The sequence below is a fragment of the Pelophylax lessonae genome (assembly GCF_965119305.1).
Source record: "Pelophylax lessonae genome assembly, chromosome: 3".
NCBI lineage: Eukaryota > Metazoa > Chordata > Amphibia > Anura > Ranidae > Pelophylax > Pelophylax lessonae.
Genome location: NC_138770.1, coordinates 306,800,217 through 306,819,236, shown reverse-complemented (window position 1 = coordinate 306,819,236; position 19,020 = coordinate 306,800,217). Strand labels below are relative to the sequence as shown.

Here is a 19,020-nt window from a genome sequence, read left to right as displayed (position 1 = left end):
ATGACCTCAGCCTTCAACAATATTAAAACAGAAGTTAGCACAAGTTCCACAGCAGCAGCCACGAGCAATACGGCTAGCACAACAAATTCATCAACTGCTGCACAGAACTTAATCTCAGAATTAACCACTACTGGATCCACAGCTAGAACATTAAATGTAACAGACCATTCAACCACCTATATACCCACTGCAAGGACACAATACAATGTAACAGAAACTGTGTATCCATCTACTACCTCAGCCTTCAACAATATTAAAACAGAAGTTAGCACAAGTTCCACAGCAGCAGCCATGAGCAATACAGCTAGCACAACAAATTCATCAACTGCTGCACAGAACTTAATCTCTGAATTAACCACCACTGGATCCACAGCAAGAACATTAAATGTAACAGACCATTCAACTTCTAATCCCAATATGACTGTAACCACCAGAATTTCAACAACCACACCAACTGAAAATGCTGTACATTCAACATCTCCCCCTCCAAATACTACGGTGTCATTTGCAAGCACAAAACTAAATGTAACAGAGATTTTTAATTCAACCCTGAGTTCTTTTTCTATTAATGAAACAGCAGGTAACACTAATAGCACAACTCATACTACCAGCTTTAGAGAACCAACTACAACTACAATACCAACTTCTGGTATTGAAAGGTCCACAAGTGCACACGCTATGACTCCCAAGGTTGTAACATCACAAGTAAACATCACTGCAACAACAGAAAACAAAATGTCATCTGTCACACAGACTGACTACGCAAGTATGAACGCTACATCTAATACTAACACAACAGGAACGGGAAGTTCATCAATAACACAAACCAGCAAGGGTGGCATTCAGACCAATGTCACAACATCTCTAACTTCTACCTCTAAGGCTGACACTGCTGTAACCAGTACTGAAACTACAAGTGTACAACAAGCAACATCGCATACAGGTGCCTCAGTCACAACGACTACAAAGTCAAATTATACAGTAATAAACTCTTCAACCCAGAGTTCAGCAGCTCATAATAGTACTACAGCAACAACAGCAGCAGCAGTGGATGTTACAAGTATGTCAACTAGTATCGAAACTTCAAATGCGTCCACCATTGCTAAAACTACAGCTTCCACCAGTGTACCAAGCACTGTAACATCTACAACCACATCTAAAGGTGAGCTGCTACCAGACATGGTTTTGCATGTTAATGTGTATGGCAAATTAATTCTGGATAGAGTGGTGAAGCATTAGAACCCCTGTTGGGTTTTTACAGCTATCAAGGGCTCTGTTAACGAGATTTTACCTCACTTCCTGTCTTTACCATGCAGGAAGTGAACTGAAATCTCCAACAGCAACTGATACAGAAATATAAATACCTTCCTTGTGTTAGAAAGGGGAAAGCTACAATCAGTATCAGATTTATATTTCTGTCTGTGCCCCTGTTGCAAATTTTTCCTCACTTTTGTTCTGGTAAAACCATTGCCAAAGAAGGGAAAGAAAGTAAAAGTCAAAAAGAGGCACTAAACATTCTCCCCATTGAAAAAAAAAAATGGCTTGACATAAACTTTAATGTATACCCTGCTCATAACATGTTATTTAATATATGTAATGTTACTTTTTCTGCTTAGGCACTACAACCTCTAGCTGCAGCTCAACATCCTGCCCATTAGGATATTGTCGCAATGGAGGAACATGTACCTATAATACAGTAACTTGCAACCCGGAATGCAAATGTCCTTCACCGTACACAGGCAGTAAATGTACATCTGTTGGGTACACCTTCAATCCTCAGCCTTACAAAGGTGTGTATAACATATAGATAATAACCGATAACACAACCGAATGTTGCTAAAAAAATAAATAAAAAAAAGCAAATTCTGCAATGATATGTGATTTTAAGAATTATATAAAAGTATTGTAAAAACATAACAGTTCACATTAATTATACTATTGCGGAGAAAGCATGTGACCTCAGGGCTCAGTCCAAGGATTATGCTGGTTTACACTCATGGGAAGGTAACCACTACTGGGACTTTTCTTAGCTTACTTGCCAGTGCTAGTGTTCTGCTTCCTTTGAGCTCTGTTATAGGAGTATTAGAAATATCCAGAACTTGAGTGTTTGTACAAGACTTCAGAAGTGAATAGGTGAGATAATCCTGCTGAGAGAGGTATTGCCCTGTTAGTGTGAGCTCAGAAATCAGTATTAGGCCTTATGCACATTGTGCATCAAAATTGCCATTTTTAAGGGCGTTATAGGTTTTTTTTTTTTTTTATGCCTCTAAATGCCCCTCTATTTTACCCTATTTGCACACAGGTGTTTACAGACGTTTAGAGGCAGAAGCATTAGAGGCAGAACAAAAACAAAAAGTGCATTAAGGAGAAAAGCATTTTGTGTCAAAAATTGTCCAATTAATCTAAGTGCCTGTAATCTCGTCTAAACGTGCTTAAGCGCTAGGCATGTTTAGCACTAGAGCATTCATTCATTCCAGTGGCAACAATACAATATTATTCTGGCCAATTAAAGAATAGAACGTCCAAATGCTTGATGCGCCAAAATGCGGCCTTTTTTAAAGCTGCTTTTTTCCTCTCCTGGAGCAAAGGCATCCATGAAAAAATAACCTGTGTGCACGAGGCCTTACAGTTGAAAGCTGTCATAGAGCAAGCCTCCATCACAGTTGCAGTTACTAGTAATCATGTTTATATATTACAGGATTTAATGATTTTACTGGTGTATTCTAATTTACCTGAAATTATTTTTATATTATGTGTTGTAGTTCTTAGAACTGATCACACATGCCCATTAAGTTCAACCTTATAGCATACCTGTACTTTGTCCATATTATGATTGCATGTGGGAAATCCCATGGCTAGACTTTATTTATGTTCCTCAAACTTCCATGCCATCCTTTTTTCTACCAGAGCCACTACCCCCTCCCCAAAGTGCCTATGTGAGTTTTGACTTTGTGGAATTAAAACCCGAACAGGGTAAACAGCAGGGCCAGATTTGTGGTTTTTGCCTCTATGCAAACTGTTTTGTGCTGCCCCTCTCCTACTCCAATAAATTAGCTACTCTTAGTAACCTTTATCACAGCCATCATAGCTGCAAAAGGCATGTCAGCAGGTTTGCACTTGCAGTCATGAAAAAAGTTTGGAACTTTTTATTATACACAGGAATCTGTTGGCAACAGGCAGCAAGATGGTGTAAGAGTGTACTGCTCTGCCTACTTCAGCCACAGCCCATGTTGCCTATGCAGGAAATTTCTTTCTGTTCAAAAAGCACTTCCCTACCCTTTGTGACAGTGTTCTGTCCTGGTGACTAAACACTGAGGCTCAGCTACTTAGTATTAAATTGGATAGGTTGGGAGCGTCTTGTGTGTCCCGATGTGCAAAACTGACAAGTATGTCTGAGGGTTCCAGGGACAGACGGGGCAGCAGGATATATTAGGAAGGCAAGTACATCATGTTTCTGGGGCATTCTAAGGCAAATAAACCGATATACCTTCATTTAAATTATATATTTATTTAAAAGTTACACAAAATTGCATTGCATCCCACACGTATAAACATATAAACTAGTGCAAAACAATTTAGGAAACATGTTGGAATAGGTGTACCCTAAAGGATAGGCTCAATCCAAAATTAAATGTTATGTTTTTTTTTTTTTTTTACATCTACAATTTCAATTGCCAACATTGTGCCTAAATTTAATAAGACATGCATATGTTAGAGACTTCTTCTGTATTCTGCTTAACTTGCAACAGTTATGTTGCAGAGAATGTAGTGGAAATTATTATGGCACAAATCTGATGGTAAAATAATTGCAGAAAGAGCTTATCATTATAATATCAATAGTAACACTAATTATCTTATTTGGTTCCTATAGAATTTCCTAAAAGAATAGTTGAAATTAGGCTGTGGCTCAAAGGTGAAAATGTTTCTGGGCTAAGTGATATATCTTCAACCAGATATGTTCTCCTTCAGCAAGCAGTGAACAGCACGGTAACTATCAAAGAGAATGTCGCAAAGATCTATGTATTTAATATCTATGTAAGATGTACAGTTTTTTTTAACATGAAAAAGGTCCTTACATGAGAAATTAGTAGTTTATTATATGCTCCAAAAACATATAGAGTACAAGTTGTGTACTCATTTTTGTTATAAGCATCAGACAGTGGTGGGGGTTACCTCAAGTAAGGATCACCTTCCTTGGGAAAAAAGCAGTCCAAACATAAAGTCTTTCCTAAAAGTCTGACTTGTAGTCAGTTTTATTTTAAAAGGTTGCAAACATAACAAATATAACAAAACGGAAAAAAAAAAACCTTGTAATCCAGGCACTAACTAAACAGGACAGATTCCTGTCTTATAGGTGAAGGGCTTCTCCTAGTCACCTACAAAACAAGCATTTTGCAAACCCTTTCTGTCTTTTACAGAGTGGTTTCCACATGTAGCTCTCTCCCAGGTAGTTTTCCAGAGCCCCAGGTAATAGCACCCTATTGTTCCAGTCCTTCCTTCATTATACCACCTGCTACTGATCACAAATGGGAAGCTTGTATTCGACACTATCAAGGTGGCCAAGAAAACGTGGACCAGATTCCACCTTAGTTTCTCACATATGAAAGTAAGCGAGGGGAAACATACGGGTTGATTTACTAAAACTGTAGAGTACACAATCTGTTGCAGCTGTGTATGGTAGCCAATCAGATTATAACTTCAGCTTGTTCAATTAAGCTTTGACAAAAAAAAAAAACTGGAAGCTGATTGGTTTCTACCTAGAGCTGCAGCAGATTTTGCACTCTCCAGTCTTAGTAAATTAACCCCAGAGCGTCCATCAATCACCTCACCTTTCAAATATGTCACAGCAGATTTTAACCACTTTACCACCGGAGCATTTTGCTGTCTTACGTCTGGGCCACTTTTTGCGATTCGGCGCTGTGCGACTTTAACTGACAATTGCGCGGTCATGCGACGCCATACCCAAACGAAATTTACGTCCTTTTTTTCCCACAAACAGAGTTTTCTTTTGGTGGTATTTGATCACCTGTGCAATTTTTACTTTTTGCGCTATAAACAAAAAAAGAGCGTTTATTTTGAAAAAATAACAATATTTTTAACATTTTTTTATATGAAATTCCCCCCAAAAAAAGATGTAAAAACCATTTTTTTTTTAAATTTTTGGCCAATTTGTTTTCTGCTACCCATGTTTGGTAAAAAAAAATCGCAATAAGCGTATTTTGATTGGTTTGCGCAAAAGTTATTGCGTTTACTAACTAAGGGAAAGATTTCTGTCATTTTTGGTGTTTTTTTTTTAACGAGTAATGGCGGCGATCTGCGATTTTTTTTGCGGGACTGCGACATTGCGGCGGACAGATCGGACCCTTGACTGACATTTTTGACACTTTTGGGGGTACCAGTGACATTACTGCAGTAATCAGTGCTATAAATATGCACTGTTACTATAAAAATGACACTGGCAGGGAAGGGGTTAATTTTATTGGAGAGGGAGGGGTTAATGTATGCCTGGTGCTTACTGACGTGTGTGGGGGGAGGTGACTGTGTGAGCCAGGGACAGATCGGATGTTCAGCTATGCTGAACACTCCGATCTGTCACTCCCTGTCACTTAGGAGATCCTCCCGCTCTGTTTACACAGGCGGGCGGATCTCCAAACTGGATTCCCAGACGGTCGGGGCAGAGCAGCGACGATCACCGCCGCTCCTCCCCTGGCCCGACTCCCGCTGTGAATGAAAACAGCGGGAGCGCGCCGCCTACAGGGGGAGGAGTCCAGCGACATAGGTCTACGTCGCTGGACGATAACGAGCCACTGTGCCGCAGTAGCAGCACAGTGGCTAGTGGTAAAGTGGTTAAGATTAAATCCACCACCAAGCTATATGTGAGCCCTTTCAACTGACACAGATATTTGAGCACAAACTGTACTGCTGACCATGTAAATGAAATTAGACAAACGATTTTTTCCTTATACCAATCGTCCAGTGGTGTCTGTAGTCTGAGTTCACCACCAACATCATGATTTAGTTAAATACTTTGCTTTTTTTTTTGTTTGTTTTTTTTAGGCTACGGGATACCTGCAATCAGTCATGGCTTTTTACATGAACAGTAATGTTTCTCTCAGGTGAGTATACAATAAAGATCTAGTATAAAAAAAAATCAAGAGGTAGTTACTGAGACTTCTTTTAGAACTCAAGTTTGCCTATCCTTTACAAATGCTTTATGACAATGGTTAATTAAAGTCCATGGGTCTATTGCCTAGCAGACACACCCATGACAACCTGGATACGTATACATATAATAGTGCGGTCCGATTGCCTTAATGAATGCTACTTTTATTGAAACACTCATAAAAAATGTTTAGATTGGAAGGATTGGGAAGACAAGGATTTCGGGCACAAGGAGATAAATAAAATTAACTTTTTATTTGAATTCAGAGATAAAAACACACCACATAAAGTGAACATATACTTCTTGTTTAAAAGAGAAAGAAGGGCCTATACAGGGCCTTATTGTGTAACGGTTCACAGTTCGTAAGATCACAGTTTATATACAGAAAACAATATAGAATACATAAGATACTTCACATCAAGGACTGCCCGCGGATGGATACCCAAATACATAAGGTGCCGTCCAGTCGGGTTAAGTGATGTTTAGTCATACATTCGCCATATTCGTCATATGGCGAATGTATGACTAAACATCACTTAACCCGACTGGAGGGCACCTTATGTATTTGGGTATCCATCCGCGGGCAGTCCTTGATGTGAAGTATCTTATGTATTCTATATTGTTTTCTGTATGTGATCTTACGAACTGTGAACCGTTACACAATAAGGCCCTGTATAGGCCCTTCTTTCTCTTTTAAACAAGAAGTATATGTTCACTTCATGTGGTGTGTTTTTATCTCTGAATTCAAATAAAAAGTAAATTTTATTTATCTCCTTGTGCCCGAAATCCTTGTCTTCCCAATCCTTCCAATCTAAACAATTTATAGAGGATAGGGGCACCCAATTTTTGTATTGTCCACATGCCCTGAATGCCGCTGTCTGAAGGCATGTTTGTCCAATAACTCATAAAAAATGTACATGACAAAACAAATGTAAAGGATCATTTACTGGGACAATAAGCACCAATGTTACTAGGTACGATATAAGCATATGCATATCTAAATAACTAAATAATCAGACAGAAGAAAACAAACTTTTGTTTGGTTGCAATTGGCAAATTTACACATACAGGAGTTCTATGTTAAAAAAGTAGCATGTTTTCTCAAAACAGCACAAAAAGCAGCAATTTGAAAATGCAGTAACCAATAACAATGTGTTAAATCAAAAATGTGATCTGTTGATAAGGTTAACTGCAGATGCCTTATCCTTATCGTAGATGATTCACATGAACATGAACATGACAGTCACCAGGGAGAATTTACTAAAACTGGAGCAGACAGAATGGGTCATTTTCGGCAGGAAGTAATGCCCGCCAAATAAGATGGGAGGGTTATTTCTTTTTTTCTTGGACTATGATGCTTTGCATGCCATGGCATGTGTGTACCTAAAAAATAACTGCCATTACAGCTTAGGGAATCAGTTGGGAGATTTTTTTTTTTTTATGCCACCGCCAACCATAAGTGTAAAACAGGCCTTAGTGTTTATCTCATCGTTATAGTTTTATTACAATTTTGTATCAAAGTCAGCTTTATGAATGTTTATTGTGTTTTTCTTTAAAACAAAATAGTGGAATCAAGGATTTGTGCTAAGAGTAATGTTTCACACCATTCAGATATTATACCTTCAGGCAGGGGACTGTATTAGATATTTACTAGTAGAAATTCCACTCTTGGTGAAGAAAACCTGTATATGTGCCAAACATATAGTTGTGCCAAGGAATTTCATTGTTTAAAGTTGGTTGGCAATTCCTGCCAAGTTAACTGTGATACCACCCTGATTCTTCTTGGATGGGATAGTCACATACCTGTTGTCTGCAGATAATCCGCCATATTGCTTCGCATTTCTTGGCTGGAAGTCCATCTCATCACATTCCTGGCCTAAGGCATAATACACAGAATAAAGGAATATCCAGTCGAAAAGGCTTTTCAATGCTTTACTGCATAATGTCACTTCAACATATTGTCACTCCAGCACAACTCTTGTAGTTGCAGGCACTTTTAGTACATCCCAGCAGAATTTCAGTGTCTTAAAAAACAGATCTATCTTTCCCAGATATTACAGTCTCTTGTCATAGGCATTACTCACACGAGGTGTACCTTCCTCTGACAAAAGGTAAATCCTCCACAGGCCGAGGGATCAGTCTAAGCAAAGCCACAGGACCTGCTAGTGTAGGGTCAAGGTTTCTCTGTCTTCTCCCAAGTGTCCTCACTTACCACCCTGGCAGTTCAGTCCTACAGAAGGTTCCTGCGATCCTCACAGCATTACAGCTTTTAGATCATAGGTGTCCTGTTCTCATACCCTAAGTGCACTGGGCCCCACTTACAACTGGCATATAAACGAACACTATCTCTTCCCATTACATCACTACAGGAGGGTCAACAATTAGAGGGCAGTAACACCTGCCAACAAGTAAATCAATATAGCCTAGTCATTTCCCTGACCTCAGACTGCAGATTTTGCATTACTATAATCTGAATGGCTTACTGTGCTGCCCTACCTTTGCCAAATCTAGGGCTTGTTGTATGGGGCAAAGCTAAATAAACTTTTATCCAGGTACTTATACTTCTGTATGCATTTCTAACATTATTTCAATCCACACATCTAAAAAATAAAAGATGGATATGAGTATACGTGTGTGTGTGTTTGTGTGTATGTTACAATAAAAAACAGTAACTGGCAATGTGTGTCATTATGATTGCACTAATCTTTTCTCTGTCATTGCAGCAATGTGGATGGAAGAGCCCAAACCACTATTGTTTCAGAGTTTACATATAGTATCAATCGTACAATCATTACATTCTTAAATGAGAATCTGGTGCAGACCATAATCACCGTGTTTAATTCCAAACTGACTGGCCGTAGGAGACGGGAAACATCTACAGCCTCATTTGAAATCATGAGTACAGATAATATTACCAATATACAACTCGGTAAGGATTTTCTGACAGTAGAATAATAATCTAGTATGTGTTAAAAGCCCGGTGTACCATTTCCTAAATCTTTTCAGTGAATGCATTGTAATTATGTCATGTTTTTGTCCTGCAATGGTCAAGACGATGTAGCTAAGAGACGAGACTATGAGCACGTGTTACCTGGATTTGCAGTTTCTGCTTGTAGGATCCATAAATCCGCTCAAGTTCAGCAAATGATTGAGTCTGGATAGAAAGAAAATATTTCCTTTGCTAATATAACACTCAGTGATACCCCAGCCATGCTACGTCTTCCCATGTTTCTGCACATCTTTCACATCTACAGTACACACATTTATACAGTAATGGCTCATGTAAATTGTGCACTGAGGGACCTGTGCACACCACTGTGAACTTGCACTTTTTCCACATCTATTATGATTTCTACAGCAAGAAACTTGTGTGTATGTTCGTATTTATGTTTAAAAATCTCAGACATGTGCATTAATCTTTTTTATTTTTTTTCTTAGTAAAAGCAGACCAATTGCAAAACTACCTTAGCTGTAACAGCACAGGATTCTCAGGTTATACCCTGAACTATTCAGCTAATGGATTTACCTGTGTGTCTCCATGTTCTATGGATTTCTGCCAGAATAATGCAACATGTGAACACACTGAGAGTGGACCCATCTGCAGGTAATAGGGACAAGAGTCTGTTTATTATTACACTTTGATTAATATTACACAGCACTTTAATAATAAAGACAAGCTTCCAGTTTAGTCTAAACACAGATTCAGAATGTTTTTCTGAACGCAAGACTTTTAGTTGTATAGTGTAGTGTTTTGTTTTTTAGCTGGTGTTAGTTTTAAAGTGTAACTAGATAAAATGTATAACATTTATTCATTGATTTGCCCTGTTTATAATTTTACCCAAATTGTAGATTCTGGTACAAAGCATAGCGAAGTTATTTAGAAACCAAATAAAGGCATTCAGTTATGCAGGTAGTTTATAATTCAATATTTCAAAAAATATTAAAAAAAGAATGAAAATGATGTAAATCATAATAAATGAATAAATAAAAATATGAATTAAAAAAAAACTGAAAAAAACACCAGCTAAAATGAGAAGGGAAGAAACAACTTTATTAGAGCTGAGTAAAAATATACTGGCAGAGTTGCTTTAAATTACATAACTTGCAGATCAAAGGTTAGCCATTTGATTTTTAGGTGAATGCAACAGAGTAATTACATGCTATTTCTGAATAAACCTTTTATATAGTGTTCTCCTGTGCAGCCACCATTGTGACACAGAGCAAGTCCTGGCTGTCATTTTGACATCCAGGATTTACCAGCAAATACATTGGGGGGGGGGGGGGTGTATGATTACCAATGTTCACCCCATGTATGGATATGCGTGTTACTAATAATGAATATGTACCACGTTTTTGGTAATAATAAGATCAATTTATGTTCAACTGTAGACTGAAACTAACAAATCTGTTAAAACTACATTAGGATTTAGTTTTAGTATTTATGTCAATCTATTCTAAGGATCAAACCCTGCTCAATTCAACTCTTGAAATACTTAATAAAGGAGTTTTATACCCCATTGATTACACTGAGTATTAATAAAGAGCATTCATCACTGACTCAAAACATATTAGTATTGTTGAAATAACAGCCAGTGGAAAATGGATGGGAAGAGGGATACATATGCATGTTTCATGGAGTAAGGTGACTACTGCATGGTGTAGACTTTAGTGATGCTGTTTGTCCATAACTTAATTGATTACATGATAGCAGACCTGTGTTTAGAACAGTAATCAAGCAGCTGATAAGCACAGCTAAATTGTGCACCATCAAGTGGCCATGGGGGAGAAACATGCTCGTCTAAAAGAACGATGGGGATGTGTTCTTTTACTTGGGCGCATCATTTATCACAACGTATACTCTCTGCTCTCAGTGCATCTAAATGGGTGGCTACGAAGGGAGATAATAGGAGAGCGGAATGAACTGTAGACACGAGCATAAAGGAAATGAATGCAGATACGATCTCTAGAAAGATTTTAAGGTATTTATAGGGAATATATTATAAAGAAACAAGATGAGACAATTGCATATATGTCATTTTAGTTTTTTTACATTGAGTTATGCTTGAAAGAATCCCCGCTGTCAGAATACAATAGCTTAGCTGGAGGGACTCCCCCATCCACATCAAATGTGTGGATGGGGGAATTAAGTCACTTTCTTTTGCTCACACACTGGTTGAATAAAAAAAAAAAAAAGACTCATGTATGGTCAGCCTCATTCCTTTACTACCATAGTGGCAGCATTGCATCTCTTCCCACCCTCACACCTATGGTTATATGAAGTCTCAGTTAGAAAAAGACAGTCAGAAAGTGAGCACTTAAGGGTTTCCTATTAGAAAGCCTGGAATTTTTTGCACTATACAACTGAAGAATCTCATTTAAGTAATGATTACACACTAAAAATGAAATGTATTTTATATAAAAACATTGTTTTTAAACATGTAACCAGTAAAAATAACAAAATGTAAAAAAAAAAAAAAATTGATCACCAATTGCGATACAAACTTTATATGTTTACACTCTAAGGCTAGGTTCACACTTATGCAGTGTGGGGCTCTTATTTAGCAGTGGGAAACACAGGGAAAAAGTCCCCAAACCTATTTTAAAACTGCAGCTGCAGGGAAACTGCATAGTGCTTTGTGTTTCCCAACACAGAAAAAAATGTAGTGCAGTTTCCAATGCCTGGTGGTGTCATGAGGAATCAATGGCACCCACACACGTTTGCTAACAGCAGGTCTTTATTACTGTGAGGGCAGAAAAACCAATAAATTACATGCAGACCCACACTCGCATGATATACACCTAGCGTAAGATAACAGATAGATGAAATAGAGTTCTTCTAATTCACACAAAACATATACTAGCAATGGCAGTATTAGATTCTGTCCGGCATCTTTTACTGAAAATATCCCTTCATTAATCACCCCAGCAAACAACCTCATTTTGTTTTTGTATTTTCCAGGTGTACTACATTTACCATTTATGCCTCATATGGTGAAAATTGTCAGTACCTTTCCATGAACCTGAATGCCTTCTTTGGAATACTTTTTGGTGCTATCGCCTTTGTCGTCCTTTTTATTGCCTTTACCCTATTGATTGTGTATTGCTGTCGAAAAAGAAGACGCTCTAAGTCCAGGTATTACATGAGCAGAATTTATTTATTCTATGGATATAACTCAAAAATGCATATGTGAATTACCATTATTATTATTTGTTATAGTTTGTATCTGTGTTATTGAAGTTAAATACTATTTTATATACTGCTCAAAAAAATTAAAGAAACACTTTTTAATCAGAGTATAGCATCAAGTCAATTGAACTCCTGGGATATTGATCTGGTCAGTTAAGAAGCAGAGGGGTTGTTTATTAGTTTCAGCTGCTTTGGTGTAAATGAAATTAACAGGTGCACTAGATGGGCAACAAAATAGGAATAGTTTTATAGGTGGAGGCCACTGATATTTTTTTCCCTACCTTTTCTGACTGTTTTTCACTAGTTTTGCATTTGGCTAGGGTCAGTGTCACTACAATGTCTAACATTAGACGATACCCTGGACCCCATAGAGGTAGCCCAGGCAGTCCAACTCCAAAATGACATATCAATACGTGCCATTGCCAGAAGGTTTGTTGTGTCCCCCAGCACAATCTCAAGAGCATGTAGGAGATTCTAGGAGACAGGCAGTTATACTAGGAGAGCTGGACAGGGCCGTAGAAGGTCCTCAACCCATCAGCAGAACTGGTATCTGCTCCTTTGTGAAGGGGGGGGACAGGATGAGCACTGCCAGAGCCCTACAAAATGACCTCCAGCTGGCCACTGGTGTGAATTTCTCTGGCCAAACAATCAGAAACAGACATCATGGCATCTGCCATTGAACACCAGAATTGGCAGGTCCGCCACTGGTGCCCTATGCTTTTCACAGATGAGAGCAAGTTCACCCTGAGCACATGTGATAAATGTGAAAGGGTCTGGAGAAGCCGTGGAGAATGTTATCCTGCCTGTAACATTGTCCATCATGACCGGTTTGGTGGTGGGTCAGTGACGGTCTGGGGAGGCAGATCAATGGAGGGGCGCACAGACCTCACCAGGCTAGACAATGGCACCCTGACTGCCATTAGGTATCGGGATGAAATCCTTGGACCCATTTTCAGACCCTACGCTGGTGCAGTGGGTCCTGGGTTCCTCCTGGTGCATGACAATTCCCGGTCTTGTGATGAGGGTATGCAGCCAGTTCCCAGAGGATGAAGGAATTGATACCATTAAATGGCCCCCACGCTCACCTGACTTAAATCCAATAGAACACCTCTGGGACATAATGTTTTGGTCCATCCAATGCCGCCAGGCTGCACCTCAGCCTGTTCAGGAGCTCAGTGATGCCATTGTCCAGATCTGGAAGGAAATATCCCAGGACACCATCCGTTGTTTCATTAGAAACATGCCCTGACTCTGTCAGGCATGTATAGAAGCACATGGGGGGGGGGGGGGCATACAAATTACTGAGGACCATCTTGAGCTCTCTTCGGCAAAGTGGACTAGCTTGCTGCATCATTTTGATTTTCGGGATGTCTTTGAATTCAGCCCCCTATAGGGTGACAATTTTTATTTCCATCAATTGATATGGCATTCTTTCGTTCCTAACACATTGTGCATTCCATATCAGTATACTGTAAATATCCAGCATGATATTTTTCCGCATTGAGTCCTGGTGTGTTTTTAAAGTGTTCCTTTATTTTTTTAAACAGTATATAATTCCATATACTATATTTACTGTCAAACCATAAATATCCTTACACAAAAAAATATCAGATATCTGTATCAGAATGAGAAGGAGGACTGAAAACACAGGGGCATCACTATTATTGAAATAAAAATAAAATGTTTAATAACGAGATTTAGAACATTTTAAATGTACAAAGAGCCTTGACTACACTGAGGCCTCATCTAAGTCCAGTGCAGGAAAAATAAAGCATGTTTGATTTTTTTTTTCTGGTACTGGAACACCCTGGAACTGACAGCACTAGTGTGATCTATGCCATTGGAAAACATATAACCTGTTTGATGCAAAAAAACAAATGCACTGGACTGCATGTGGTGTGGATTGGCCCTAAATGTAATCAGGTGTGGACTCAGTACTAAATAGGTTAGAAGGAGGGTTCGTGGTCAACACAAAAAAGAATCACTGCAAAACAATGCCCCTTCCCAAACCCTGCATAAACATACAATGAGTATGTCCAAAAAAACAGTTAATGGCATACTGTTACTGCTTGGGTAATAGTGAGACATTGGGTGATGTGCAGTATAGGCAATTTATCAGTCTTACTATACAACTACATGTATTTATTTATTACAGGTACTTATATAGAGCCATCAATTTACGCGGTGCTTCACATATATATTGTACATTCACATCAGTCTCTACCCTCAAGGAGCTTACAATTTAAGATCCCTAACTCACATTCATACATACACAGGCCAATTAACCTACCAGCGTGTCTTTGGAGTGTGGGAGCAAACCAGAGTACAGTACCTGGAGGAACCCACGCAGGCACAGGAAAAACATGCAAACTCTAGGCAGGTAGTGCCATGATTGGGATTCAAACCAATGACCCTAGTGCTGCTAGATGGAAGTGCTAACCATTTAGCCACTGTGCTGACAAATCCGTTCCCATTCCATCAGAAATTCGGGAAAATGGGCCACACAATAGAAGCCTGTATTTTTTAATGTGGGGCTGTCTTTATACAGGCAGGGCATATAACTGTTGGATACTATAAATAAGGCCTTGTTTACACTAGGGGATGAGAGGCAGTAAAACCGTTGAGCCACCCTTTTACAACCCCCAACCGTTCCTTTTTTGCTGCAAAGGTAGCAGAGGGATATGTATATATACTTCGGTTGTGATGCTTTGCAAAAACAATTGCAAAAAATGATCTTTGCTGTCACATTCAGCAGGCATTATTTAGGCATTGATTATGACTGTTAGCTATGTTTGACTTAAGATCCTCTTTAGTTACAGAGAAATGTTAAATGGACATATGTCCATCAGGTTCCTCCTATAAAATCTATGAATTTTCCAGAGAAACTAGAAAACCCAAGTGGTGTATCAGGTAACTGTCTCCAAATTTATTTGCAAGGGGAAAATTCCCCTGACCCCATGAATGTAATTAGATTTATTCCCCGGGACAAAACATTCCTATACTGTATTATGCTTTAGTCATTTTAAGTGTAGATACCATTGGAGACAAAAGAAACATGGTCTAAAAAAAATTGTTTTTACTTGTTATTACATCCACAGATAATGCTGTACTTATGTATTTTAATATTTTTGTTTTAAAGGGATCTAACATTCTCCTGGGGATCAAAACCTATTACACGTGAGTTCTTTAGTGAATTACTTTTCTAGCACGGTCAAGATTTATGCCAAACCCATACACCTGCATTTAAACCAAATACAGAAAAATGTAGTTTCATTTTTCCATTCTCAGATTTTTCAACGATATCTTAACAAGAGTGTTTGAACAGTAGTAAAAGTATATATAAAGTTGTATAAGCCCCCACAGCATTTTCTTATATCCTGATATATATAAACATTTTACTTACTGTATATGTCCAAGGTCTATATTGTTTGTATGTTGGTCTAACTTTTTGGGCTGAAGAAACCAACCACATATGGTCAGAAAAATATACAGCAAAATATCTATGTTGCACATAACAGCAAATCAGATTCCAGCAGTTGTTTTTATTCTAGGATAGTGCCAATATAATCAATTTGATTGATTACATGTCATTGGACAATATTTGTAAATGGATTGAATGATATTTACCTATTCTTTCTCAGATTTATGTAACTAACCATGTTAAACTTATTGTAAAATCTCCTTTTTTATTTCGATTTTTTTTTAATAACAAACAGGTTTATACTTACCCGCTCTGTACAATGGAATTGCACAGAACGGCCCTAAACCTCCTCTTCTCAGATGCCCCATCGGTGCTCCTGGCTCTCTCTGCCAAGTGCCCCCATAAGAAAGCCACTTTCTATAAAGGCACTCATGTGGGCTCATTTCCAAGCCTCACTGTCTGCTTCTATTGACATAGACAGAGGGACTTGGCCCTGCGCCCGCCCCCTCGTCACTGGCTTTGCCTCAGGGTGGTTCTGATGCCTAAATATTTTTTTCCTTAATGCAAGAAATGCATAAAGGAAAAACATGTTTAGCCTTTATAATCACTTATTATCTTGTTTTGTGTCCTCGTCTATTATTATTATTATTATTTGTTATTATTTCGATCTTGCATATTTTTATCATTATTATTATCATCGTTATAGCTGTTGTTATTATTATTTTTATCTTAATATTGGTTTTATTTTGCATACTAAACCCACATGTATGTCTTTTTACAGCTTTTGGAAGGCTGCTAGAGACTGACATGGCTGGGAAGCCTGAGCTCAAGAGCTTTACTCCTCGCTTGGAAAATGTTCCAGTTGCACCTCAGGTAACATATTCCTCTCTTCAGTAAACCAAATACATGTGAAAAAAAAAAAAAAAAAAACTACAGAAATGCAAAATATAAGTGCGGCGCAATCACATGTTAAACATAAAAAATCAGCAAAATACAACAACTCAAATAGCTAATGTGGTAAAAAACAGTGTTATAGTCCCAAATAAAAGAGCTGTGCTTGTTCCCTCTGTACAAGTAAAAAGGCTAGTGTGTATGCATACATCGCTTGGAGCACAAGCTTCTTGTCTTTTGTCCTCTGAATACATCATTCCTTAGAAGCCATAGTGATGATCTTAGCGGGTGCCTGATACAAGCTGTCCATGCATCTTGTCTTGGTGATTACACATGCAAGCATTGACTTCTCTATAACTTGAGGATCAATGCCATTTGGAAAGCAGGATTGCCCCTTTCCTCACAGCGGTGACGTGTGCCTTCATAGTCGTCGTCATAACAGCTGGTGTGTGGGATTTTTCTTCTATCATCTCTATCATTTTTACCCTCTTCAGTTGGTGAACTTTATGTGACGTTTTTTTTAGGACATTTATTAATATTTTGTTTGCGCTGCACCCTCTGTGTCTTTTATTTGTTTGCAGATGTATGCTCAAACCTATTGGTGCTGACCTAACATTCTCTTAGCCAAGCGCAGATATTTTCTTGGTTTTATTAATGCACATGTGTGGTTACTAGTGGATTCATTGTTGAAAATATATGAGAAACTAACCAGTTCCAATTTAGCCACCCTTCCCTCCCAATAAAAATGTCTCCATCCTCTCTCCCCAAGTGTAAATTCCCCCTTTTCCACAAGCAAAGATTTCCCTCACCCAACAAAAATCTCCTGGTCCAGTGAGGGTAAATTCTTCCAGGCCTTTATGCCATGCCAGGTTTGTTAAGGCAGGAACATTGCCAAGGTGTTCATGCAAAGCCATTGGCAACATAACCATTGGTTTTGCAGGGGCTCCTTGTTAGTAGTAATATACAGGAGAAATGGGAGGTGCATCACTAGAGCATCTTACAGCTGGCTGCACCCAGGACAGGCATTTACTACCTAGAAAGCAAGGGTAACTTGCCATAAATTTGTTGAATTGTAAGTCTGTTAACTTGCATTACATTTTTACTGACAAGTTGTACACTTGCAAAGCACTTGAAGCACAAGTTCTTGTTGACACTTTTCTAATTTGTAGAAAATTTGTGTGGCAAGTCTCTAGCAAGAGCAAAGTTGCAGTGGTGAGTCTACAGCATGCTTGTCCAACCTTTTGGCTTCTCTGGGCCACATTGAGTGTAGAGAAATTATCTCGGGCCGCATATAAATTATATACTATAGTTAAGGTATATAAGTAATAAAATGCCGCTGCGCCCTTCCCGTGCCGCCACGCCCCCCGCACTAATTTAACACAACTAGAGGATGATCAAATGAAATGGAACAGTATACAGAGGTTTACTTCTTCTGAGCGATAATAAAGGAACACTCTAACCACCATGACCACTTTAGTGATTTGAAGTGGCCATGGTGGTAGGAGTCAGAAACACTGCACATGCCCCCCTCCCCTCTGAGGCAGCCTCTGCCTACCGTTAGTTGGCAGCTGCTGTAGCTGTGCCCCCGACCTGACTTCCTTCCTCACCAGCAAAAAAAAAAATTGTCAGGGGGCACTGGGCCGCATTGCCTGAGGTTCCAGGCTGCAGGTTGGACATGCCTGGTCTACAGCAAGAGCTCTGCAAGTCTACAGCATGAAAATTCAGCCACAGTGACCCCTGTGGTGGCATGACTATTGCACAACTGAACCAGAACTTGCAGCAGACTTGCAGAATATTTGCTAAGAAAGTTGATCTGGAGTCATGCAATGTGGACTTGCTGCAATTGTGCATCAAACTTGTGGGCCTGGCAAGTCTAGCGATAGCTTAGCAAGTTATTTTCAAATTTGCAGCACAATTGATTGCTATCTGCGTAGATACACCACTGCTTCCAGTTTAAGTAAATCAGGCCCTTCATTTCAATTTTTCTCTTTCTTCTAGATTAAAATCCAAAGGCCATCTCTTGCAAAACATCAAACAAGCACAGATCATTGACGTAATAACATTACATTCTGTCTATACAAAGCAGAGAAAGAAAGCAAAAGGGATTTCTTTGCAAATCTAAATCAGAATGTTAAACCAGAGCAAGAGAAATGAGGATATGGATTTTACCGATCTTTGTGGTCTGGAAACTTCTGATTAATGCCATGTTGACAAACTGTGTTTTCTAAAACAAATTATTTTCTCTTTGTGAAAATGTTTATTTTTATATGACATATATTTTATGTACACATTACTTGTATATTTAAATGTAAAGTGGCATTCTGTGGGACTGTCAAATGTATTTTGCCATATAAGGTT

The 19,020-nt window shown here is 38.7% G+C and overlaps 1 protein-coding gene across 1 annotated transcript; it reads left to right on the top strand.

Annotated features, from left to right (window-relative positions):
• Nucleotides 1–18,738, top strand: LOC309550511 (uncharacterized protein; the record flags this gene model as incomplete). Its single annotated transcript, XM_082250874.1, has 10 exons — nt 1–1,162; nt 1,617–1,790; nt 3,872–3,987; nt 6,058–6,116; nt 8,887–9,092; nt 9,602–9,767; nt 12,123–12,296; nt 15,490–15,527; nt 16,553–16,644; nt 18,661–18,738. 10 exons carry the CDS (start codon nt 1–3, stop codon nt 18,712–18,714), a joined length of 2,241 nt encoding a protein of 746 aa, XP_082107000.1. The 3' UTR covers nt 18,715–18,738.
• Nucleotides 18,739–19,020: the final 282 nt, after the last annotated feature.